This window comes from Aspergillus tanneri (assembly GCF_003426965.1).
Source record: "Aspergillus tanneri strain NIH1004 chromosome Unknown AapTan_5_pilon_pilon_pilon, whole genome shotgun sequence".
Classification (NCBI taxonomy): Eukaryota; Fungi; Ascomycota; class Eurotiomycetes; order Eurotiales; family Aspergillaceae; genus Aspergillus; species Aspergillus tanneri.
The window spans coordinates 1,480,546-1,506,012 of record NW_022984632.1 but is presented as its reverse complement, the minus strand read 5'-3'; the positions used below and the strand labels follow the sequence as shown (position 1 = coordinate 1,506,012).

Below are 25,467 nucleotides of genomic sequence, written 5' to 3'. Positions count from 1 at the left end.
CGCTGAAGCAGCTATTTGTATCCTTTTAACACGTTTATCATATCCCCGGCGCCTTGAAGAGTTGACTACGATATTCAGGCTTAGCCGGACCGCTATCTCAGTGATTTCTGCAGATATATTGCTATTTTTAAACGATCAATTTGGCCATATAATTGAATGGCACCCCTCCTTGACATATAAAAATATGATGCTATTCGCGAATCATATTAATTCGGCAGCACGTGTATGGGGCTTTATTAATGGAACTCTTCGTCAGATCTGCCGGCCAACACATGATCAACAAATATACTATACTGGATATAAGAAAATTCATGCAATTAAGTTTCAGGGTATTACTACTCCCAACGGCTTAATAAGCTCATTATATGGCCCTTTTGAAGGCCGTATAAATGATGCAAAAATGTGGAATTTATCTCCGACAGAGCAGAAATTACGCGCGATACAAGAGGAACAGGAACCTTTGTATTTATATGGAGATATCGCCTATAAAGGAAAGTTTCGTGTGATTACACCCTACCAAGATCATGATACATTGTCTGCAGAGAAAAGGGCTTTTAATATAGCACTTTCTCGTGATCGAATTACAATTGAGCAGTCATTTGGACGCGTACTAAACCTCTGGCACTCGATATCATTAAAATCACTGCAGAAATCAGGACTGCGCCCTGTTGCTGCAGATTATAAAATAGCAGTGTTTTTCACTAATATACATACGTGTATTCGACATGGCAATCAAATATCTGATCGATATAAGATATCGCCTCCTTCTGTATCTAGATATCTCTATCCTGAACTAGATGATGAAGTAGGAGGTCAAGCTTTGTCTTGACGTCATTAAATTGAGCGTCTATACTGGATTCCACTGTAGATAGGCGAGATTCAATATTTCCGAATCGAGTATTTATATCATCGTTTTCGACTACTAATTTAGCAGTATTTTCAAAGAAATTAGCAATATTTTCAAATGCTCTTTGCTGCGGCGTTTTTAATCGCTGACGACGCGCCTCAGATGACCGAGAGCTTGTATTTGAATCTATTTTTTTTAAACATATAAATCAGTATATAAAAATAAAGTTTATAAAAATCTACACATACCAGTGTATAACTCTGAATCAGAAAGTAAAATATTATTATCACCTTCTAATTCGGACCTTCTTTGACGCTTTTGGGCGTATCGAACTGACAGATCATCACGATAACGCTGAGTTGCCTCAATATGGTTTGCCTCCTCGGTAGCCGCGCGTTTTCGAGCGGCCTCTATCTCCCGTATTTCATCAATATGACTCAGCCATTCATCTATAGCCTCATGAAGCGCCTGATCGTGATTAACTGCCTGACCGGTAATAATAATATGTCTCGTTTGACGTCTCTCGTTGGCTAATCTCGTGACCTTATTCCGAGCTGTCTGCCAATTATATGAATCAAGGCCATATTCAAGGCGGAAGGCCTCTGCAACCCGTGACCACCAACTGATATTTCCACGTGAGGTTTTATAATCATCCTTCAGACGATTACACGTCTCTACCAAGAAACCTCCTGGCCACGCTGTAGTCTCTTTGCGCGCGGCCCATATTCATGCCTCAGGGGCCTTGTATTCCGATCCCGTCCAGTATTTTGATTAACATGTTCGAATAATTGCGTATTTAGCTGCGAATTAGGGGCCTCATCGTATATAAAAAAGGACGCGGGGGTCGCCGTACGAATCTGATTTCGCCGTGGCACCGGGGTTGCAGGAGATGGCCGCTCGGTAGTATTTAACACGTCTAGATGAGGAGCTGGAGTAGGCGATTCTGACCATGCAAAAGGTGTTGAATTCATATTGCAATATATATATATAATTATATATGATTATATGACCTGGCTATAAAAGACCTCCGCGGCGTCCTCTAAAGGCATTCGGCCAAGGCCGGAATATTATTTATCCATCACGCTAAAATAATATAATGATTATATTAACAATATAATCATTATAACGTAATCGATAAGCGAGCGCCGCATGAAAAGCGAGCGCCGCACCTTTGTATTCCATATAAAATGACACTTTTTGAGAGTCTAATATCTCAACAATAAAGCACCTAGAGAGCATAAAATTTAATATACAGTATAATATAATACTGTGTATTTATATATTAAGCAGAGAAATTTCCGGGATGAATATTTCTCCAGGTAAGATAAATTGCAGCTGTATTTTTTATACTTTTAGTTGTCCTAGTATTTAAAGCCAAGAAAACTACCTAAAAACATGAAAATATAAAAAACCCTTTTAGAGTTCATATATATTTACTATCTTATCAAGATGTTTCTATATCTACTGGTGGTTGAGATATTAAGGTTTCAAAGAGTGCCATTTTATATGGAGTACAGAAGTGCGGCGCTCGCCTTCAATGCGGCGCTCGCTTACCGATTACGTTATTATTTTAGCGTTGTTGCTTAAGTAATAAAATGGACCGCCTTCCAAATGTGGAAGCGCTAAACTATTTTGGTCGAATATTTATATAATTTTATATAATTTTATTATGCAGAACCTCTCTAATAAGACGCGACGACGGCCACGCTCATTTTTTTTTTCCTCCACGCTTGCACTTTCCCCTTACCTCCTGACAAACCTTCCAACTTCCATGCTGCATCCCAGTGTTTTGTGGCTTTAGTTAGTTTAGTTAGTCCAGTTAATCAATCAAATCGCCCAGTCGTTTGATTAATTACACAATTATATTGTTATATTGCTAACTACTCAAGACCCCTGGTATGTTACCCACATGGATACAAGTGCAGTACCGGAGCGGAGAATGGTTTTCCCATGCACACATTTCTGTCACCTCTAAAGTGTTGAAATTTGCTCTTCTCCCTTGTCACTTCGACCAATGCTTCTGAAATTCTTATATCCATGGATCTGCACTGTATGATGTACACAGTGTGATCTGTTATAGACCTACCACAACAGTCTGTCTCAGAGAAGCCAAGCCAAAGGACCTGTCTTGCTTCAATGGATCGTTTCTGGTCGGCCCCTCCAGTTTCGAGGTATTGCTATCTAACCATTCATGTAGCATTAATTGCTCATGTGCGTCGATTAACTTCTTCTTGACAACAGGACTATTACTGCACTCACCTTTGTTCAGTCCCTCTTGGTCTATGCTGAATTCCTTAGTGCCGGATACATTTTTTTTTCCCCAGGGCGTCTTGTCAAGCTTCCCCCCGAGGCATGGAGACTCTTCACACCCTTTATGCTTACAGGATCAGACCTAGATTTCATATTTGATCTCTATTTTAGTATGATTTCATGTTGGTCTGGAATGACAGCCCTGCTAATCTGCAGGTAGTGTTCAAATATAGCAGCTCGCTTGAGACAAGCTCGCCACGTTTCAATTCACCTGGCGATTTTTTCACCTACGTGATCTTTGTAGCTACCGTTATTTTGGTAAGTGATGGGCAGAGTCAGTTCACAGACTTTCTCCAGTTAGAGCATTTTTATTGTGTCTTTGAATTCTTGCACATTCCGCAAGGGGTTTCACCCACCCAGTAACCTCGCATTATCTGCCCGCCCAGCCTCAATTAGCTGAAGCGGTTCCTGGAAACGAGGAAGATTACCCCTGCAACTCCTAATGCACCTAATTCGCATTGATCCTTACAAGGTCTTTATGCGTTGCAGGTACGGTGGGATGGCCTATTGAGATAGCCTGCGTGATACTCTTAGTTTACGGAGGTGGTTATGGCGCCCTACATTCCTTTAATTCTACACATTAGCATCCTAGAAATCCTTCCTTGATATTTGAAGTAGTTTATGGATGCGCTAATGCTGACCGGCTAAAGCTCACCGCAGGTTGTCTGTTGAACAGTATAATCTTTACTCATGGTGAGCTTGTTGCAGCGAATGATATAGCAAAACGTACTGATAAATTGTAGCACTGATTCTCGCCTTTGTGTACACGTTCGCCCAGGACAACCGACATAGAAAGGCATCTTTTTTTGTCATTCAGATACCGATTGAATGGCTACCCTTGGCGATACTTATTCTCACCATCGTGCGAAGTGGATGGAATGCAGCATTGTGCGATAGCATGGGGATAATCGCTGCTCACTTGTATGATTTCCTTACCCGCCTTTATCCAAAATTTGCTGGCGGCAGAAACTACATCTCTACGCCTGCATTTGTGAGGAGGATTTTTACTGTTCAGGAACGCCGGGGTGAGTACCGAGCCTATGGGACAGCATACCAGCCGGGCAACGAGACTCAGAGCTCCTCAAGGGGCTGGGGCTCGGCTTTCGAGAGCTCATGGAGTGGTAGGGGACCGGGACGAAGACTGGGTTGAGATAGGCGGATGTATAGGTAGAGAAGTAATAGCATCATGATCATTATCATGGATCGACTTGGTCACTTTGTAAAGTGAGTCACATCCCACCCGTACAACGTGGAAAGTTGTATGGAATTGTTTGGAGGGATAGCATGATCGGATACGCCCAAAGGCTCCATAAAAGGTGAACTTGACTTGTACTATTATTATAATGATGATTAAATAGTATTAAGTAGCTATTAGTTACCTGGAATGTACCACGTAGATTCCAGTCACGGGACTATGTTCAACTAAGGGGTGAAATTTCTGCGCTAAACTGTATTTGTAGTCGGAGCTGTTGGCCACACTTGAAAATTTCCAGACTCCGTCCGCCTCGCTAGGGCCAGAACAAAACTTTACCATAGCCAAGTGCAATTTTTCCTGCGCACCTCTCCCATCACGCGTACTTGTCTGGCTACTCTGCACAATCTGAGCCAACCTGTCTAGTCAAAATGGCAGTTGCAGTAGCTAAGGAAGCGATGGACTATACAATTAAGCCAGAGGCGAGTGCTTCCAATATATCCACCTCGGACTGGCCGCTTCTGCTGAAAAACTATGACAAGCGTATGTTAACTCGATACTGTATCCTAAATTATTTGACATGTGGCTCTGAATGGGTTTGGTGCTTCGATTTTGAGTATCTTGGCTGATCTATTCCGGTAGTTCTTGTTAGAACTGGTCATTTCACCCCAATCCCCGCCGGTTGCTCTCCTCTCAAGCGTGACTTGAAATCGTACGTCAATTCTGGTGTGATCAACCTTGACAAGCCTTCCAACCCCTCGAGTCATGAGGTAGTGGCTTGGATGAAGAGAATCCTGAGGTAAATCCTACATAGATCGCCACCAAAATACGGGGACAGAATACTGAGAGATCATTTACTATAGGGCGGAGAAAACTGGCCACAGTGGAACTCTCGACCCGAAAGTGACTGGCTGCCTGATCGTTTGCATTGACCGTGCCACTCGTCTGGTTAAGTCGCAACAGGGTGCTGGAAAGGAGTATGTTTGTGTGATCCGTCTGCATGATAAGATTCCTGGCGGTGAGGCCCAGTTCAGGAGGGCTCTTGAGACATTGACTGGAGCGCTTTTCCAGCGTCCGCCCTTGATATCTGCTGTCAAGCGCCAGCTTCGTATCAGAACTATTCACGAGAGTAAGCTTTATGAGTTTGACAATGACAGACATCTCGGTGTGTTCTGGGTTAGCTGTGAAGCTGGAACTTATATCCGAACTCTCTGTGTCCACTTGGGTCTTCTTCTCGGCGTCGGCGCACATATGCAGGAACTGAGACGTGTAAGAAGTGGAGCCATGGATGAAAACAGTGGTCTAGTGACCCTGCATGACGTTTTGGACGCGCAGTGGCTGTATGACAATCAGCGAGATGAGTCTTATTTGCGGAAGGTCATTCGCCCGTTGGAGTCGTTGCTTACAACATACAAGCGCATTGTTGTCAAGGACAGCGCAGTAAATGCTGTGTGCTATGGTGCTAAGCTCATGATCCCTGGGCTTTTGCGCTTTGGTAGGGCATCGATAACGATATTGACTCAGATACGATGACCGCTGACTAAATTGCAGAGGCTGGCATCGATGTCAACGAGGAAGTGGTACTTATGACCACCAAGGGAGAGGCAATTGCAATTGGTATCTCCCAAATGTCGACAGTTGAGCTCTCTACCTGCGATCACGGTGTCGTAGCGAAGGTTAAGCGCTGTATTATGGAGCGTGATCTCTACCCCCGTAGGTGGGGCTTGGGTCCTGTGGCTTTGGAGAAAAAGAAACTCAAATCTGCTGGGAAATTGGACGTGAGTTACCATTCCAAGGACTTTCAATGCACGGGCCCTGGCTAATTTTTCTCTCTTACGCCTTTAACAGAAGTACGGTCGTGCAAACGAGGCTACTCCTGCCAAATGGAAGAGTGACTATAAGGACTATAGTGCACCTGATGAAACACTTGCTCAGCCGGCAGCTGAGACGGTCAAGGATGACGCGGCTGCTATATCTGCGGAGGCAGCTGAAACTCCATCATCTCCCAACAAGATGGAAGTCGACGAAGCTAATGATGACGACAAGAAAAAACGTAAGCGGCATGATGGCGAAACTCCTGAGGAGCGAGCAGAGCGCAAGCGCAAGAAGAAAGAGAAGAAGGAAAAGAAGGAGCGACGGAAGTCCAAGCAGGATAAGGAAGATAGCGACGACAGTGACTAGACACCGGCATCTCAAAATGCCCCTTGATGGACTCTGATTGGAAGCCTTTTTCCCCCTTCTTTCCTGTCTAGGAGGATCCTGGCATACCCCTGATATAGTCAGCTCGCTCTGTCGGAGTGTAACTTGGGGTATGATTGATGTATCATAGTTTGCGTGTCTGATTTTTTTTATCATGATTTTTTTTGATTTTTTTGATTTTTTTCTTTTGGAGTCTGAGGCTAAAAAGGGAACTCAATTTCTATCAATGAACTGTTTATTTCTGAATTGCCCGCTTGACTTGTAGAGATCTAGTATATTATTAATTATAATTATAACAAACTCACATAGATTGTCTGACCCACGTGACTCACACTCACATATTTTGCGCTCACGTGCCTGCGCCTAACCTGATAACCTGATTTGCCGTCTTGATGCCGAGCGAGGACCTCATAATAAGACTTCTAGCTGTGCTTTCCCGTGACCGACAACTGCAATGACACTCTCCCCACATTGTGCATCCGCACTATTCCATTCCCTCTTCATCCATTAGTTCTACCCACCTGGGTATTGTTCTCAGCTATTCCCAACCGACTTTCCTAGGAATACTATTGATCAAATAGGCCTGAAGTACATCCCAACCCCGAGAGCTGACCGTCATGGCTGCAGAGCTTACGTCCACGAAGCTCAGTGCGGAGAATCACCTTCTCTTAGTGAATCCCCACATCAACTTGCTGGTTGAAGCTCCTGTACTAATGTAGCCGATTCTACACAGGATCAACCCCTCCTTAGACTACCACATGAACTTGCCCGAAGAAATTTCAAATCGGTGCAGCGGCTCGTTGAGCGCGAAAAAGAACATGTTCTTCCCGTCCTTAAAGAAACCGCCAATGCGTCGTTGTCCAACGATCAAACTCCGGATCAGACTCTTACCGCCCTCGATGCTATGATATCGCGCATGCAGGGTCTGAAGCGGAAAATGGAAAATTTACACCAGGAGGAGCGAAGAATCCATGACCAGTCTAGAAAGCGCATACAACACCTTGAATGTCTTCATCAAATATCTAGTCTGGCAGATGTGAAGTATGACCAGTGGTCAAGAGTGCGGCTAGACAGGTTGGTGGTAGACCATCTGCTGCGGTCGGGGTATACGGAGAGTGCACAGCAACTAGCCCAGGAGAAAGACATTGAGGATCTTGTCGATCTCAATGTATTTGTGCAGTGCCAGCGTATTGCTGAGAGCCTACGCCGTGGCGGAACTAAGGATGCCCTGCAGTGGTGCAGTGAAAATAAGGCAGCTTTAAAGAAGAGTCAGGTTCGTTGCAATTATATTCCTTCGTGTGAGCCATAGACTTTCTGTGGACTGACATTTGATACAAAGTACAACTTGGAGTTCGAGTTACGCATGCAGCAATACATCGAAATGGTTAGGACTGGGGACAAATCGAAGTTTGTCGAAGCGATGGTGCATGCGAAGAAATACCTTACGCCGTTCATTGAAACACAGTCGACTGAAATCCACCGGGCTGCAGGCCTTCTCGCTTTCCCACATGACACTAAAGCCGAGCCGTACAAGGTACGTGTCAATATCATATTCATTGATTGGCTGACGCCCTTTCGTACTCCCAACTTTCAGGCTGATTTATGATGTAGTCGATGTATTCTCCCGATCGGTGGATACACCTCTCGAAACTTTTTGTCCGCACTCACCATGAACTTTTGTCATTGCCATCACGGCCCTTATTACACATCGCCCTATCAGCGGGCCTGTCGGCCTTGAAGACGCCGTCTTGCCATTCAGCCTATACGTCTTCAAGCTCCAATTCTTTGTCTACTACGACGTCAGTCTGCCCCATATGCTCGACTGAGTTGAACGAACTCGCGCGAAAAATGCCGTACGCTCACCACACGAAAAGCTATGTGGAGAGTGACCCAATTGTGCTTCCAAATGGCCGAATATATGGCAAACAGCGACTGCTAGATATGAGCAAGAAGGTTGGGTGTGTCGAAGCAGGCAAGGTTAAAGACCCCACCACTGGGGAAGTCTTCGAGGAGAGCGAAATGAAGAAGGTTTATATCATGTAATTGTGGATGGCATGAGTGGCATGAAGTACATTTTGTCTCCATGATTTGATAGCGACTTAGTCGCTGCCCTCGCTATCAGACGCACCTTTCAATCTCTTTCTCCTTGTACCAATGTCCTTCTTGTGGGTAGTAGAGCTCCCCATACGCACGGCATGGTCTTCCTGCTTGACCTCAAAGACGTACGTCCGGGCCTCCCTATCCTCACCCCGCCAGCCACCTCTTCCTCCGTGTTTCCCTTCCACATCTCCTAGGGTCCGCGCATGTGAGTATCCTTTGTACGAGGCCCATGGAAATTTAAAGCTCGTAACCACTCGCAGACCGGCATGTCGTGCCAAGTCCCTGATGTTCCAGAGGGTATAAGGCTCTCCCTCGAACAAGGTCACTAAGATTTGCCCGGACTCGGACCTAACTTCACTCTTTGCTGGAAACTGGGCGTCTCCTAAAAGGGCATCCTCGTCTAGGTCGGATCTATCATCAGTGCTGTATTCCCACTCATCTTCATCGTCCACTTGAGAATGTGCCGACAGCAATGGGACGCAGGCTTCGAAGAAGGCCACCAGAAGCTCTTGATTAGCGCGGACCTGCCGATTCACGTCTGTGGACAGCCCCCCGACGTGAGGGAAATTAAAGCAAATGATGTCCCAAGGTCCGCCCTTCGGAGTAGAGGATAGCGAATCCTTTTTTTTCATCTTTAGCCAGCCGGGAAGTTTGCGCTCCCGCCGAGGGAAGCCCAGACGGACTTCCTTCCCGCCCCCAGCAGCAAACCCAAGCTTTCGAGCATCAACCGAGAAAAGAACATTGGGCCCATGGCGCCTCTGTACATCGCTTCGTGCTCCCCTTTCCATTCCGTTAGTCACTATGGTATTCCTGATAACCCTAGCCCTTGCCTCCCTAAGAATTTCCTGACCACTCTGGCCGTCGTTTTTCAAGGCATCGGCGTCGTGTTTATTTTGCTCGGGAAATGCATCAACAATCTCACGAACCGTGTGCTCTGCCTGGGGGTATTTGCTGCAGAGTATCTCCTTGGAGTCATAGCAGGTGGCTAAGACATTTCTGCAACGATGATGGACGACCAAAGAGCGTGCAAAAGAAAAGTCGCCTGTCTGGACTGTTAGCATCAAAATATACACATACACGGTTGAACTATGACCACTGGAGAGGAGGCCGTCTACTAGGTGGGGGGACAACGGAGGAGGCGAGTTGAGATTTGTATAGTATTGTCGTATGACGCATCACCTTACAATACCATCTATGGAATCATCATCATCATCATCCCCTTCCCCCCTTAGGTATGTGTATGTGGTCAAGTGACCAAATCTTGTCTCTTTACAATAATACATAAATATGTAAGAGAGGGTAGCTAGCTCACCTTCACCAATCAACAAAATATGGTCTTTCCTACCAAAAGGGATAATCGGCCGCTGTTGTTGTTGTCGCTGTTGTTGCGACGAGTGTTTTCCTGCTTGATTGCTACCGTTGCTGGTGACCTGCTTTGACGGAATAGTGCTGCTGTTTTTGCTGGTAGTGGTGGTAGATAGCTTGAGAAAGGTGTGCATTTTGCGGCCCTTTCCATGACGGCCACCAGCAACCGGGCCCTGAGTTCGCGCTTTCTTGGCCCTGGCCATGGTGTGGTAGGTATAGAATTAACGAGAATCAGATTGAGCAGACGGTATTGTGTCTTCAGGGTCACTCTTCCTCGGAACTGATATAGTAATGGAGGAGGTTGAAATGACGAAATTCCCATTTCTTTTCTTTCCTTTTTTTTCTCCTTCTGCGCGTGTGCGGACCAATGAGGATCCACGACGCGTGGATGAATTATCGAACGGTCCTTAACGAGTTCACAATGGATATAATACTAACTGCTTAGGCATATCCTCAGGTGTTTCTACTAGCTAGCAATGAAGTTACTAATTTGACCTGCTTCATTGCTACACGACAGGTGGGAAGAAATGTGGAATTTTCTCTGCTTCATGAAGCATACGCCTTCTATAACCATATTAAAAACAATAAACAAAAAAAAAGAAAAAAAAAATTTTCAATATATACACTTGAGACATTTCTTCTCTTCTTAACTGAATATAGAGCCCTCTTTTAGCCATCTCGCCCCTTACGCTTAAAGGTTGATAGATCAGGCCCGCCGCCGTACAATCCAAGCCCCGCAATAGACAAAAGAGGCGCGAACGGGGGGAAAGGCGATTGCGTAAGTAAGAGCCGACGACCGAAAGAGATGGAGTGAGCCAAGAGGTGGAAACAAAGGCAAGGTCCATGGGAGTTGATCGACGCGCGAACGTAGCATGGACAGTCGTCTAACCCAGGCCGACACTATATTATTACTGTTCAACCAAAATCCGTAAATCTACTTCAGCTGGAAAGAAACCGGAACCATGTGGCACATGTGGGTCATGAATAGGGTCCGAAAGCCAGGGAAGGGGGGGAAGAGAGAGAGATCTGTAAATAAAGGACGTCTAACTCGATTAATTCATCACGAAAGAATTTCAAAGAGATTCCGGGCCAGCGCTGTCTGCCCAGTCAAATGCATCAAACCGAAGGGAATTACCTAAGATCGCAGAGAGTCCCTCATGCTCTGGCTGCTGGCACTGACTGGAGGGTTGGATGTTGGCAAAAGGCCTGTCCTAGGCTTGGCATTTTGCTTAATTTTGGCGATGGCGTACACGATGCCACTGACGAAACCCACGACGATAGCAGAGACGCTAGGGAATGTAACTGGAGCATCGAAAAAGATCAAGCCCGAGACCGCAATGGGGAGTTTGTTGAGGGCTCCCACCATGGAGTAAGTAGTCGAAGAGGTCACACGGACGCACCAGGCAGAAGTATAGGAGATGAACACCGACGACAAACCCGACAGGATCATCGCAAACATAATAAAGTTACGGTCGGCTGAGGGGAAATTGCGATTGATGTTTGCTGACGACCAGTCTTCCAGACAGACAGTAGACACGATGAGGATGGGGATCGACAGCAGATTATTGTAAAACATGGCTAAGGAGATGGAATATTAGAAGATCGGAACGGAGTTAACAAGAAAAAGACACATACTGTCGAAATCTTTGAAATTGGTCAACTTGATTCTCTTGCGCATCCCCAGTACGTAGGATGATGTGCAGAGACAATTAATCAGCATCCAAATGTACCCGGCATTCAGAGTTGAAACTTTGGCGGTCGCATCCGAACTGCTCTCAACTGCATGCTTAATGTCGGCCCACGCAGCAATGATAGAACTCAGGACCATTAGTCCAAAGGAAAACAGCGTCAGGCCAGTGACCGAGCCACCGAACCAAAGCACCTCTCCGTACGCAATGAGAATAATGGTTAGGTTCTTGAAAATGGTGTACACGGGAATCGAGAGGAACTGAAGTGCCTTCGAGCCGGTGTAGATCATGCCAATCAGCAGCAAAGAGATCGGAAACCCTGTTCAAGAGTCTGGTCATTTCGAGTCTATAGTAGGAACAGAGCCTATGGATACTTACATTTCCTGGCTTCATCGGTGCTGAAATCGCGGTAAGTGATGAGGCCGGAAGTCTTGCATGTTTGGATCGCGACGATACAGACTACAGACTAAGCACACCTCAGTCAGCCAAATGCTGCGCGTACTTCCAGTCATGTCGTTTAATCTTCGACTCACCTGAACCAAAAGGAGAAAAAAGTTGAGGTTGAAATCGAGACCAGAGAGAACATATTTGTTCATAACGGTCATCAAAATCGACGACCCACAATATGCCAGTACAGGCAAGATGGGGTTATGGGAAAGCGTATTGGATGGAGGACTTCGAGGCTGGGGAGGCGACGCTGCGGCCTCGAAATTCTTATTCCCCTGGTCTAATTTATCCATCTCAATCGTATAATCATCGGTCTTCTTGTCTTCGGCCATCTTGTCAGAGACAACTTGTCACGGGCGAGGCGAAAAGGACGGATTTGCGTGTATTGATCTGAAGGAAGCCAGACACGTCCGAAGGAGGTAGATCGAAAGGGATTGATGTTGCTCCCCCAGGGGAGAGAATAATTTTCAAGTACGTAGAGTCGATAGGTGAAACAAAGAGGACGTTAACGAGTGTAAATATAAGAACTAGAGAGGGAGAAGAGAAAATGAGAATAAGAATAGCATGCAAAGTAGCCCAAGTCGATCTCAACAAATGGTACAATCGAGACGAGAAAAGAAGAGCGCAAGATCCCAAAAGATTAATTAAATTAATTCAAAACAAGCACAGCTTTTGCTCCCGGAAGCAGAAAAGGTAGGAAACATGTACCGTACGTATTGAGACAGTACCAACATCTGATACCATAACAGCGGTAATACCATACATATTGGCGTCTTTGGTACTTGATACATACTGCCAGGTACTTCTATCAATACATCCGTACTTCATGTCAAAAGTGCTCCCTGTATGTTCATTTAGTTATGGTGCCTAGACGACCAAACATTCTGTAATTCGACTTTTTTTTTTTTTTTTTTTCTCTTTGGCTCCTCAAGACAGGCATTCATGGCTGTTGTGGTCATACTCATACGGTCCGTTTCCTAGGCTCTTCTGATATCTCCAATCACTTTGGATTTCTTTTACCTCCTCTTGCCCTGCTTTTACCAATTATTTGATTCATAACTGCAAACTCATATACCTATATGTGTGCACACTGAGATTTACCTCCTATCAATCTCTAGCCTATTGACCGAAATTTTGATATCGTGCTTCTCCTGAATCGTGTCCCCCCCACGCGAACCTCCCAACTCGTTAACTACTCCAGCCAACCGACCACAACGCCGTATCTATGCCTCCCGCAAGAGAAGAAGAAACTGAAGATGATGCCCTTTTCAAGGCCTTGGAGAACGAAGATGACTCCGCTTACCGTGCCCATCGAATCGAACAGCTCAATGCCGAGTTCGCGTCGGCAAAAAACGACCGGCCTGGCGCCCTTTCCTCAGCCCCAGGGACTATGATTATTGAAGACAGTCTATACCCTACATTGAAGAGTGACCAGGCATTGCTGGACTTCACTACGCAGACCCATCGGTGTGTCATTCACTTTGCGCATCCGGACTTCGCCCGCTGTAGTACAATGGATGAACATATTCGGACGTTGGCAACGCAGCATTACGAAGTGCGCTTTGCTCGTGCCGATGTGCAGAGCACCCCGTTCGTTGTGGAGAAAATGAAGATACGGGTACTTCCTTGTGTGGTTGGATTTAAGGATGGTGTCGCGGTTGCGCGTGTGGTTGGGTTCGAAGGGCTTGGCTCTGGTGGCCGAGATGGAACCGATGGATTTAGCACCGCAACACTTGAAAAAAGACTCTTTTGGAAAGGCATACTGGCCCAGGCAAAGGTGAAGGGTGGAGATGAAGTTTCCCAGTCGTCCGACACAAGCGATGCAGAGGATTCCAGCGTCATAAGGGGTATACGAAGTGGAAATGTGCGACACCAACGGGGCCGTTATGACGACGATGATGACGACTAGGACCGAAGCGAATGATTTTTCTTGACTTCAGACACATTCACCACAGCCCGCCATCCCATATAACCACGGGAAAGTGGTGTGGCACGGTTGGTTTATAGAAAACCAGCTCTTCCGGTAGGTCTGGATTTGAAAAGTGCTTCAACGAAAGCACAAGGCGAGCAACCGACATATAACTGGCACCCGCACCAACCGCTCACTATGAATCGGGGGTCATGGCCGATTTCTATTGCTTTGGCCGACCTGAACTTGTTGATATGCTAGGAAGAAATGTCAAAATCCACAAGAAGCTCCCCTGTTTCCCCGAGTGCCTTTGATCGCTCGCTACACGCGGTATTCAATAAATTTCTCGCCAGTATAATGGCCACTGTGTACTAGGTACATGCTAGTCCGAATTAATTCAATTAGGTCCAAGCCCACGATAATCGCAGGACATCAAATACCAACATTGGAAATCTCAGTGGCGTAAGAACCAACACAATTCATGGTGACTCGCTTCAAGATATGACCGTACCATTTTACAGCGATAGATTCTTCTTTTTCTCTTCACCTCTATAGGTTTCTGTTGATGACCCTTGAATTAAATACAATACACCGAGAAGTGGCATAAGGGTCAATATGAGAGAGCTACTATTGCATGATTGTTGGGATAGAATTACAAGTGGTGAATATAGAACGGGATAGAAGTCACCAAGCGAAATAAACAAGGAGGCTTCTCCGAAGAAAGAGAGAATGCCATAGAATACATCGGGAATAAAGCTAGGAATTTATACAAGCAAGTCAAACCAGCCACCACCCGTATCCATTATTAGGCGTGGATCTCAGCCGGAAAAAAACTGTAGCATTGAGGTCCCTGAACCTTTCATTCACCAGAACAGGAAGGCCCAATTGCTCACAAGAGACACGACACGAAATGGTAGAACCGGTGTGAACAGGCATAAAGGTAAGAGTCCAGGCCTAAATAACCACGTTCTTCATTTCACCCAAGACCTCGGTATCCAAGCTGGCCCCAGGTGTTCCTTGATTTGACTCACTTTCTTGCACCTTATTTATTTCTGACGGCTTGTGCTCATCTGCCTTTGCTGTAATTCCTTCGTTTTCCTTACCCGATACCTGCGGTGTGGTCACCTCCATCAAATCATCACCCTGGATTTCTTTCGTTTCTGTTTTGGCAGTACCCCCAGGTAATTCAGCTTCGCCGTTTCCTTGCACAGGGCTCGGCGCTTCCTCTGTGACGCGGGCGAGAGGACTTGATACACCGAACTGCGTCTTGGGACTCTGAGTGGATCCGCGATTGGGGAACCGGTGGGGAGACCTCCCACGTTCTTCACTGGGCGTGGGACTTCCGTAAGGAGACTCCTTCCCAGACTTGTTGCCTGTACTTAGTCCTAGTCCATTAGGGGCCTTGCGACGAGGTGGCTTCCTGCCATATTTTTGATCTGTTCTCCAACGGAGAATCTCCAAGTAGGGGGGTTCGACATTCTGGGGTTTGAATTCCAACAGCTTCAACTCGCTGTTATCCTCATCTACAGCGACCTTGCCGCTACAGAAGTCATCCGCCACCATTGCGAGGAAAGCGGCCCAAGACCGAGCGATGACATATTTGCAATCATAATCTCGACCAAAGATAATGACCTGGCCCCATTTTCCAGTAGGTCCGGGCGCTAAGTCGATTGCAATATTATTGCCACCCCAATCGCGAGCGAGAGGAATCCATGCTGGGTGGGCATATGCCTTCTGGACTGCACCGGGGGGTTGGCAATCCTGGCGCTCAAGAAGATCCTGTCTCCACATTGGATTGGGACCCTGGGGAGTTAGAGCAGTAGACGAGGAACTTGCGAAGGCCTTTGGGGGACGCTGAGAGCTCATCGCACCAGATGAGCTCAGGTACTCCTCGTTGACCGTTCGCCAGTTTTTCCACTCCTGAAAGATTTCTTCGCAGTCTAGGAGCATGCAGCTAAATATGACTCCCGTGGGCAACCCGGGGCGCTCCTGTCCATCATGAGCCATCAAGGACTCGCGCACTTCAAGTGGTAGGCTACAGTCCAGCTCATGCTCCAGCTCGTTAATGTCATTCTGTGTGCATCCCTCGCATAGATTATCATATAACTCTTCATAATTATTTTCCAACCACCGATCGATTTTTTTCCACGAATGGGAGACCGGCGGAGGAGGTGGCGCACCATCGTGGAAACTCTGCATCTCTGCGGCGCCATCTACACCAGGATCGGTGGACTGTCGCTTCTGGGAAGAGAGTGACCGCATCCCGGGGGAATAAGGGCGATTTGGAGAGCCCACTCCTGTAGGAGAACCAGTCCAGCCATTGGAGTTGGTGTTTGTAGAACCCTTGGGCTGGTCATCCTCATAGGAATCTGTTAGGTCCGGTCGCGATTCAATGGCGCTGGTTGCAATGGATGTGAGAGGATCATGACGGCTTTGACCCAAAGGCACATGTTTGCCGGTTCGATAAGGAGAGTCGTGGGATGCATGCCGATCATACGAAGTCATTGTATGCCAGAAAGAGCGCCATGCTGATCCGAAGCTATTGAAGGTCAACCAGCCGTCTACAAAGTGGCGTTCTACCGAGGTCGACGGGGGTCCAGAATCACTCACACATTCGACATATTGTAAACTCAACAAGTTGAGCTAAGATTCGTAATTAACAGAAAATCTGCTCCTCAGCAATGTCTTTCAAACCACCTCAAGGCAGATCATTGGACGGAGGTATGATTCGAGGCCCACAGTCGAGAGATAGATAGGTGGCAGTGATAGAAGGTGCCGACAAAAAGGGAGACAAAAAAAATAAATGAATACTGGTTCAAGAAAAAAGAGAAGAGGTTCAGAAAAAAATAAATTAAGAAAAAAAAAGTTAGAGGGTTGCGTGAAGTGAAAAAGGAGGAGAGGACGATGAGGCGGAAGAGCTCACGGAGGGTCGAGAGGAGGGATGATGTTTTTGATGATCTCAGTGGTCAAAGGCAGACAAGTGAGCAAGACTGAATGAATAAATGAGAGAGTGAGTACAGGATAGAAAGTGACGATGACTGACAATGGTGTTGGTGATCAGTTTGCAGCCTTCCTTCGGGCGTCTGTCTGTCTTCCCATTGCAGCGAAGGTCTTCTCTCCTTGAGCTAACCAAGTAGCGGGTGAAGGAGTCGATTTGCCGCCCGCCAACGATTTTCTTGACCCCCTAGGAAGGCGGACCCAGGGATGCGTACAGTACGGTTTCATACTTACCATCATATCCCCACCATTCCAATAATGCATCACATTGTATTACTTTAAAACAAGTACCCGGTACCTCTATGAAGGTAGCTACAAATAGTAAATTTTATCTAATTTAATCGTAACAGGAAAGCCAATAAAAAGTATTGCTACCATCCCCCTTGCCCTCCCCGGAAAAGGAAAGAAAAGAAAAGAGGGGGAGCGAGGTAGAGGGGGGAAGGAGACAGAGGGAGAGAGAAAACAAACCAAAATAATATGCACATTCCAAAAATATTGAGACATGAGAACAATGGCGTTTTAATCACCACACGCCAACAAACAACCGCATTCTGACAACTGTAGCGCGTGCACTTTGGTTACATTCCTTGCGTACTCTCCTTTCCGTAGGCGGAAAGGAGAGCTTATTTCCAGTAATGGGCAAAAATAATGCTCCAATTGGTATGTATCTTTTCCTATTGCATTGGATTTGCTCGCTGCAGTAACTAACTAGTTATCCAAGAATTGATGACAACAAAGGGAAGCCTATCTCTACATAGATAGTTACTACCTACTATTGTATTTGATATCTGCTTCGTACCTACTAGTTATCCATAGACACATTACGTAATGTTACGGTACAGCCGTTACCTCCTAAGTAAACTTTCAGCAGTTGATGAATATTACAATCTCATTGGGGCAGGTAATCGGCCTTGCCTAATTATAACTTAACTATTAAGGACTTTATAGCTCTCCAAAGTCCTTTTCCCCTTCCCAGGCGCAAATTCTACTAAACCGCAGAGAGGAATGAGATACTGATATCTGCAGCAGAAGTGTAGTGTTTCTTTATGCTTGGCTCAAACGTCTATTCTGCGGTATATGACTAGCTTCGCAACGAGTGTACATACATAGGGCAGAACCAGGTGAAGGTGTGAGAAGCAACTAGGTAAATATGTCGCTGACATAACCAGATGGGATACATATATCTCTCAAATGTAGTGATCCCGAATGAAAATAGAGAAGAGAATTGCTAACAAGAGGGGGGGGATCAAGGGAGGGGATACTAAAAGTAGACCCCAATAGACAATCCACAGAGCCTACAGAAGGCAGATATAGTTTCACTTCTTGGTGAACTCGTAGGGGGGCAACAACGACATAGAGAAGAGGTTAAGCAAGCTGAACAATCCGAAACGGGTAAGGATAACTATAGTAGAAACATAACAATAAAAACGACAATCAAGAGAGGACAAAGGCCGTAAGATAAATGAATGCTTCCAGAAGTGCATCATTATGGTTGCCCAGAACCCATCCCAAAAACCAAACCACCCCGAAAGAACAGTCAAAAAGGCACCCAGACTCCGGGTTCAATGCAATCAGAGGGTATAAAGTCATCCCGCTAAAGGACCAAGAATCCCGGTAACCGCGACAATAACCGCTACTAACATGAACCGCGGAGAAACACCAATCTTAAGAAACAACCATCTGAAACGTTAAAGGAGAGAGAGGAATGAAAAGTAGAAAAGAAAGACTGGAGGATCTGATCGTGGCATCCGCTACACACTATCCAAACCTGTCTACTGGAAGGAAATTAACAGTGTGGACAGATGGTTCACGAGATTGAAGTTCCACGAAAGAAGAAAACGGCAGCGGGAATGGAAAGCAACCCTAAGATTTCGAAGAATAGCATTAGGCGTACGAACTCTGGATGCCGTTAGGAGGGAATCCTTGATTGACGTCGAGTTTTAAAATTCTTCGTATATCATCTTCCATCTTCTTAGTATCGAGAGCTTGCGCGGACGTGCTTGCCGACATGGGACGAGATGCAGTAGACTGTTGGGAAACCGGGGAACATGAATGCATATAGCCATTTGGGAGCTTTGGGTCATGCGCCACGTGGGGTAAACAAGCTGATTCCCCTGCAAGGCCTCCCGTGTTTCCAGGAATTGACGTTAGTACTTCTTTTCTCATCGCGGAGTTGTGAGTCCGCAGTTGCAGGGGACCACCAGAGGATGGATATTGAGAAGTTGGCGGATGAAACATATTGCCGCGCCTAAGGGGCCTTTGCTCGCCTGGTACATGGTAAGGCATGGTGGTGGCTGGTGGGCCGGAGGTAGTCCTCAACGGGGTTGCAAAATGTGGAACGGTGGGACAGAGAATTGATCGCTCTGTGATCCCGCTACTGTTATCATGAGCAAGAGTTGACGAAAACGAAGGCCTTTGAGGACGAGGATTAAGTAATAGGTTTTTCAGCGCTTCAGTTTTAGCTCTTCGTTGATCTTCATCGAGATCTGTCATTGGCGGGGAAGGCGAACTAGCGGATCGCAAGGCATTCATGCGTTCTTTGTATGATGTTGCAAACGAAGGCCCAATTTGTGAATTACGTGAGTTCGGGCTATCCATCTCCAATGGGAACATTCCGTTAGAAACTGCGTCGGCTTTGCGTTGTTGTAGGGCCTTGGAGTCTGTCTGTGGGGACCTGATCCTGGAGTTGGATTCGGGACTACGTTGTGGCTGGGTGTTCCTAGCCTCAACAGCAGCCTTAAAAAGGAAGTCGAGAGGCGTTGATTCTTGACCTCCATTTTGAATTTGAGGCCGTTGCTTTGGCTTTGACGGAGTGGTTTCAAGATCTGGGCCGGCATCATAATAGTCATTGTCTTGCTCCAATGCTGGCACGATGTCCGAATCTGGCATGGACTTTGAAAAGAAACTTGGAATTGGAAGGGCAGACGGGGCCGGGGATGCGTGGAACGTGGGGCCTGCATAGTGAGGACTGTCTTTGGGTTGAGGGGTCGTGGTATTGTTTGGATGTGAGGACGTGTATCGATGACCATTTTTCTGGACCGGTGATGCTCTGGGTGCATCTCGTAGTTTCTTGCTGTACCGACCATGTTTCTTCTGGCACAGGTTCACATTGTTTGAGGAGTCTGTGGTTGCTTCTCCCGGGCTTAAATTCCTTGGGGGAGACGATGGAGGCGTCGTTACTAAAGCGCCTTTCTGTGTTGGAGGGGGAATGCTTCTTTTCTGATTGTGTCGGTTGATATTCCGAGGGCCTTTCGGCGTCGGAGGGGTTTGCGATTGTGTCGACATTGCAACAGGGTGGCTTAATAAATAGACAGCCTTGAAGTGAAATTTAAAGATGAGAAGAAGCTAAAGAATATTCAAAAAAAGGAAACGGTAAGGTAAACCCAGCAAGAAAAGTGAAGGTGAGACCAGAAAACAAGAGTTGCCAGAAGGTGCCAAGAGTACTGCCCAGCAGTCTGCACTGAACACGCCAACGCTGAGATTTAATAGTGACAACGAAATCCGGTATAAAACGCCGCGGGCACTGCAGGTGGGCTGACTGAAACGATGGCAAATTGATCGACGAGATATGAGTTCGTCTATTATGAAAACCATGAAATCGCAATGATAGGAAAATAGCTCGAGCTCCTAGGCATGCTCGCGTCTAGCTAGGTGAACGAAGATGGGGAATGGAAAGAAGGGAAATAGGTAGGCATTATAGGGTACTGCGTTGAATGATTGATGATTGACGTTTGTCAAAGAAAGAAGTCTGAGAGGGCGGCTTTGGGGGTAAGCCAAGCGGGGATCTGTGATGACTAAGAAGGTCCCTCTTGTTAACTAGTTACTACTGCCTCATCTCTCCCTTTCTCTTTCCATCGGCGCAGCGGGGTGCAAACAAAACAAAGTCCAACCACTGAGGTCCCCGCTTTCCCCCAGACCCTCTACTTTCTTTCGTTGTTCCTCCGGAGACATCAAAGGTGTGCTTAAAAGCTAGCTTCTCCTCCAGTACCTACCCGACTGTGTTAGGCTTATTTACATCGGTAGCTAGTGTGATTGTGCTTTATCGCCATCTATCTGCCACTATCTAGCTGCGTGCTCGAGATAAAACTCCGTGCCCCCCTTGGAGCCATCCTCCCCATTTTGACAAGATAATATACACTATAACTCAATATGGCGGACGTGGAGATGAAAGATACTTCTGGTGCTTCGGCCAGGACCAAAGGGTCATCAAAAGCTTCGGAAAGTGCCAATGATGGCAAGAAGCGGTTTGAAGTCAAAAAGGTACAATTTCAACGGCTCCTTGCTGGCTCATGCCGACTGGCTCACTTCGGAAACTTGCTATAGTGGAATGCGGTAGCTCTCTGGGCGTGGGATATTGTTGTTGATAACTGTGCGATTTGCAGGAATCATATCATGGATCTTTGTACGTTTGGCGCTACTTGGGTTTTTATCACGAAAGTGAATCTGACGTATGGGATATAGGCATTGAGTGCCAAGCGAATCAAGGCTCATCTACGACCGAAGAATGCACGGTTGCTTGGGGGATTTGCAACGTGAGTCTATACATCCACGCTGGATTTCAAGTCAAAATCTGACGCCCAACTTCGTGCTCTTCAGCATGCATTCCACTTTCATTGCATATCTCGCTGGCTGAAAACTCGCCAAGTCTGCCCGTTGGATAACCGGGACTGGGAATTTCAAAAGTATGGGCGGTAAATAGCAAGCGTCATAAGGCACCCCTCAGGGTTTATAGGGTACGACTCACCCGATGATGCAAGAAACGGAGGAGAATGAATGGGCCTGATCGGCGTTAATGGGACTTTAATCTAAGCTACTTTCCTACATGACTACATGCAGGCATCTGGTTGTGTATATGACGATAGACGATAAATGAGCGATGGGTGGTTGTAATCCATCAGCTCCAAGTTCTCGACTATATTTGATGTAGCTTCCTTCCTATCTAGGTACCACGACTCCGCCAGCGCTCCCTACCAAGGGGACGAGCCAATTTTCCGCGTTCTTGTTATACATGGGCCACGGAGGAATGACAGTCAATCCCGTTATCATCGTGCCCACCAAACCGACCCAGAGTGTTAAGTGGATGTCTTGATAGATATACCCGATTAGAAAAGCGACAGCCTGTATGGTAGCAGACTGTCAGCAGTCATCCGGCTTCTTGAGGGGAAAGAGCTTCCTATTTATAGTTTCTCTTCCCAGTCTAATTGGGAAAGATATTATGGAACACACTCACTCCGGATATAATCAAAAAGGCCGTTGAGAGAACTTCAGTTATGCGCTGGCCGTGGAAATCCTACACATGTAAAGTTGCCAGGTTACCATCGGATGCCAAGTGATAGTAGCCAGGGAAGAATATAAGGACGACTTACGATCTGGCCTTCCAGAGCATCTTGAATAGGCGCAATGAAATCACCCATGGCTAATTGTGGATTTATCGCTATGTCCCTCTCAGTATGCTGGGTTGATGTATCCCAAGAATGACATACGTGGAAGCCGCGCTCCAATTAATAGTACTGACCGCCTTATGGAACTAGAACTCTCCAGTGCCTCGGTCCGTCCCATATTAACTGGACTTATATACAACAAAGTGAACCTGCCTAAAACAATGGTCGGGGATCGAATAATCATAATTCGGCTGCTTCAGGCTAAACCTCTCTGCCTCCATGGGTGCTGTAAATTTTCAGCCATGTTTTGCAATTGACTATCTTATTGTAATGTACTCCGACACTCTGAAGTATATACTCTATCAATAGCTCTATCACCATAAGGAACCGCACCGTTCACTAGAAGCCCAATGTCCAAATGAAGCATGCCATAAGAATACACCTTTTTAATAGAAGCTGTGGTCATGAAACTGGACTATACCGCCCTTCCCCCACCCCCTTCTGCCTTTTTTTCCTTTTCTTTTTTATTGATTTCGATATTCGGAAACCTGAAGGACGAATAGTCTCAATTGTGTTCCTAATATTGCACCGTGGCGCCAGCCTGTGCTGGCTCAAGGAGCTTCCATTGGCATGATATTCCATTGGAAGCAAACCGAGAAATAATACGATCTGCGATCTCGGCAAAATTATCAGTGGCTAAAGCCAGAATAGTTGGGCCGGCACCCGACAAGCAGATTCCAAGAAGCCCCGGCTGCGTACTCGGGTTCATAGACTGGAGAATCTCTGTCAAGCCGGGAATCAAGGTCTGACGATATGGTTGATGCACCTTGTCTTGCATGGCTAGGTAAATCATGTCTGGATCTGGTGGAGAGGAGCCTAAAGCCGCTGGAAGTAAGGCAGCACGTTGAAGATTGAAGACCTGGGAAATTGGGGATTCAGCATCTCGAATGTAATTTATTAAAATGGCCCCTAAGCGTCTCCAAATCAGCAGGAAAATAGAAAGAACTTACGACATCCGCTCTTGAATACGTGGTAGGGAGGACGTTTCGTGCGTTAGCAGTAGGCACCACAAAATCAGGAATAATCGCGATGGCCTTGATCTCCTCAGCCCAGTGGAACTTCCTGTAATGACCAATTCCAAGAGGTGGCTCAGGCGGTCGCTTGCCCGTGTCGACACCCCCTGCTGGGGCTGGCAGAACCTCGCTGAGGGGGATCTCCTTACGGGCTACATCTTCTGGTTTGAGCTCATTCAAGTAAGTCCCCACAAAACCTCCAAAGAGCGAAGCAGCGACATTGTCTGGGTGGCGCTCTGGTCGAGGAGTAAGTCAAAGACCACATAGGGAAGGCTATACGCCCGGCATCAATGCCATCGTCGTGCGGTTGTTTCGGAGAACCAGCCATTCACTCACCGATCATTAAGCAATAGTCCAATAATCGGTCTTTGCTCAGTCCCAAACGACCTACCTCGTTTCCCAACATGACCCCGGCCACCACGGCAGTACCAGACGATCCAAGACCCCGACCCAGAGGAATAGGATTTACAATGTGGACGCGGGTCTCGACAGGGAATGCCCTCTGCTCATGGCATCGAAGTACATACAGAGCTACACGGGTGATCAGGTTGACTTCCGGGTCCAGACTGATTTTTTCGGTACTGCCGCTTCGATCATCATATGTGATCGCACAGTTAAGTGGATGTTGAGAAGGCTTTGATGGGTCAACTGTGACATGAAGCTCCATGTAAAGAGACAAAGCTAGGCCGATCACATCAAATCCGGGGCCGATATTGGCTGATGAACAGGGTGTTTTGAGAACAAATGAGGATGTGGCCATTGTGGCGGAAGTCATGAGTATTTTGGGGCTTTAAAGGGATGGGCAGTAGAAGCAAAGAGAAACAAATTCAATTTACCAATAAAGGTTAAACCTTAGTGCCGTTTGACAACGTGGGGAGCGTCTTGGTGGGAAAGATGTTTCTTTTTCATGCTAGTTATCATTTATGACTCTTGCTTTTCTTGGCACACCGAAATCTTGGAGTAATTCTGGAGCCCAGCCCCCCCTCCCTCTCTTAAAATTTTCCCCTCCATTTCTATTGCTGTGTTTTTTGTCTTTATTCTCGAATATTGCTACTCTTTCTCAACTACTAGTACATCCTGAAGCAATCTCAGCAAGCATACTCAAGATCAAAAAGGGCTGTCGCCATGCAGAGCAGATGAAGTATTTCAGTCAAGTTTCTCGAATTTTGTTATGCTCTGTAGGACTGACAAGTTTAATAGAACTACATAACTAACCTAGTTAACTAACCAGTGAACAAGCGGGCCACGAAAGCGAGACCTCTGTATTGCATATAAAATGGTACTTTTTGCAATCTTAATACTCCGTATCTCAACAAGGACATATTAATAGGGCCTAGCATCTATGATTTAGACTGATATTGTCAAGGGTTGAACCCACTGTATTGCTCAGAGTATGGCCTTCGCTACTATATATAGTGCTAGATGCGACTGATTCGTCTTGTACATTTCAAGTGGTTTTAATACCTCTACTAACGTGGAGACAACTAAACCTTCACAAAATAATATCATGTAAATATATATTATACCTAGAATCTTATAGTATAACTATATAGGTAGTTTTTATATTACAAAGAGAAGTCTTTAAATATAGCTGTATTGAAGTAATATTGTATTATAAGCCAGAAAAAATCTTTAAAATCCAAATAAACTAAGGGAACATTCTACAGTGTGTGTTTAATTAGTAGGAATCAACTTTTATAGTATATTTAACATTGGTTGAGGTACTGAGATCGCCAAAAGTGTCATTTTATATGCAATACAGGGCCCCCTCGTTTACTGGTTACGTTAGTTAACTAGAATTTTAGAATTGCTGGTTTGTAAACCCTGACAGGCTTGCTGCAGCCTTGTGCTACATATTTCTGTACCCAGTGTGCCTTTATGGAGAGTACCTCAGTACTTACCTTGGTATGTATACTAGTATAATTCTTTGTTATGGATGTAGATAGTAAGTCGCCACTC

The 25,467-nt window shown here is 46.1% G+C and overlaps 9 protein-coding genes across 9 annotated transcripts; 4 read left to right on the top strand and 5 right to left on the bottom strand.

Moving 5' to 3' along the window:
* Positions 1 to 4,780: 4,780 nt before the first annotated feature.
* On the top strand, positions 4,781 to 6,530 carry cbf5 (pseudouridine synthase CBF5; the record flags this gene model as incomplete). Its single annotated transcript, XM_033574498.1, has 5 exons — positions 4,781 to 4,892; positions 4,992 to 5,148; positions 5,213 to 5,844; positions 5,901 to 6,127; positions 6,198 to 6,530. 5 exons carry the CDS (start codon positions 4,781 to 4,783, stop codon positions 6,528 to 6,530), a joined length of 1,461 nt encoding a protein of 486 aa, XP_033422516.1.
* A 635-nt stretch (positions 6,531 to 7,165) lies between these two features.
* Positions 7,166 to 8,591, top strand: FYV10 (FYV10 family protein; the record flags this gene model as incomplete). Its single annotated transcript, XM_033574497.1, has 4 exons — positions 7,166 to 7,219; positions 7,282 to 7,821; positions 7,888 to 8,082; positions 8,160 to 8,591. 4 exons carry the CDS (start codon positions 7,166 to 7,168, stop codon positions 8,589 to 8,591), a joined length of 1,221 nt encoding a protein of 406 aa, XP_033422515.1.
* A 56-nt stretch (positions 8,592 to 8,647) lies between these two features.
* Positions 8,648 to 10,216, bottom strand: ATNIH1004_009914 (25S rRNA (uracil2634-N3)-methyltransferase; the record flags this gene model as incomplete). Its single annotated transcript, XM_033574496.1, has 2 exons — positions 8,648 to 9,690; positions 9,961 to 10,216. 2 exons carry the CDS (start codon positions 10,214 to 10,216, stop codon positions 8,648 to 8,650), a joined length of 1,299 nt encoding a protein of 432 aa, XP_033422514.1.
* Positions 10,217 to 11,148: 932 nt separating this feature from the next.
* On the bottom strand, positions 11,149 to 12,480 carry gmtA (GDP-mannose transporter; the record flags this gene model as incomplete). The annotated part of the gene is made up of 4 exons (XM_033574495.1): positions 11,149 to 11,591; positions 11,649 to 12,020; positions 12,080 to 12,167; positions 12,235 to 12,480. 4 exons carry the CDS (start codon positions 12,478 to 12,480, stop codon positions 11,149 to 11,151), a joined length of 1,149 nt encoding a protein of 382 aa, XP_033422513.1.
* Positions 12,481 to 13,373: 893 nt separating this feature from the next.
* Positions 13,374 to 14,057, top strand: ATNIH1004_009912 (thioredoxin domain-containing protein; the record flags this gene model as incomplete). The annotated part of the gene is made up of 1 exon (XM_033574494.1): positions 13,374 to 14,057. The coding sequence occupies one exon, from the start codon at positions 13,374 to 13,376 to the stop codon at positions 14,055 to 14,057; it is 684 nt and encodes a 227-aa protein (XP_033422512.1).
* Positions 14,058 to 15,011: 954 nt separating this feature from the next.
* Positions 15,012 to 16,562, bottom strand: SMI1 (SMI1/KNR4 family protein; the record flags this gene model as incomplete). The annotated part of the gene is made up of 1 exon (XM_033574493.1): positions 15,012 to 16,562. One exon carries the CDS (start codon positions 16,560 to 16,562, stop codon positions 15,012 to 15,014), a length of 1,551 nt encoding a protein of 516 aa, XP_033422511.1.
* Positions 16,563 to 18,938: 2,376 nt separating this feature from the next.
* On the bottom strand, positions 18,939 to 20,339 carry ATNIH1004_009910 (proline-rich nuclear receptor coactivator motif-containing protein; the record flags this gene model as incomplete). The annotated part of the gene is made up of 1 exon (XM_033574492.1): positions 18,939 to 20,339. One exon carries the CDS (start codon positions 20,337 to 20,339, stop codon positions 18,939 to 18,941), a length of 1,401 nt encoding a protein of 466 aa, XP_033422510.1.
* An 864-nt stretch (positions 20,340 to 21,203) lies between these two features.
* On the top strand, positions 21,204 to 21,749 carry RBX1 (SCF ubiquitin ligase complex subunit HRT1; the record flags this gene model as incomplete). Its single annotated transcript, XM_033574491.1, has 4 exons — positions 21,204 to 21,314; positions 21,378 to 21,456; positions 21,516 to 21,586; positions 21,651 to 21,749. The coding sequence occupies 4 exons, from the start codon at positions 21,204 to 21,206 to the stop codon at positions 21,747 to 21,749; spliced, it is 360 nt and encodes a 119-aa protein (XP_033422509.1).
* Positions 21,750 to 23,012: 1,263 nt separating this feature from the next.
* THR1 (homoserine kinase) lies at positions 23,013 to 24,268 on the bottom strand (the record flags this gene model as incomplete). The annotated part of the gene is made up of 3 exons (XM_033574490.1): positions 23,013 to 23,354; positions 23,446 to 23,744; positions 23,845 to 24,268. 3 exons carry the CDS (start codon positions 24,266 to 24,268, stop codon positions 23,013 to 23,015), a joined length of 1,065 nt encoding a protein of 354 aa, XP_033422508.1.
* Positions 24,269 to 25,467: the final 1,199 nt, after the last annotated feature.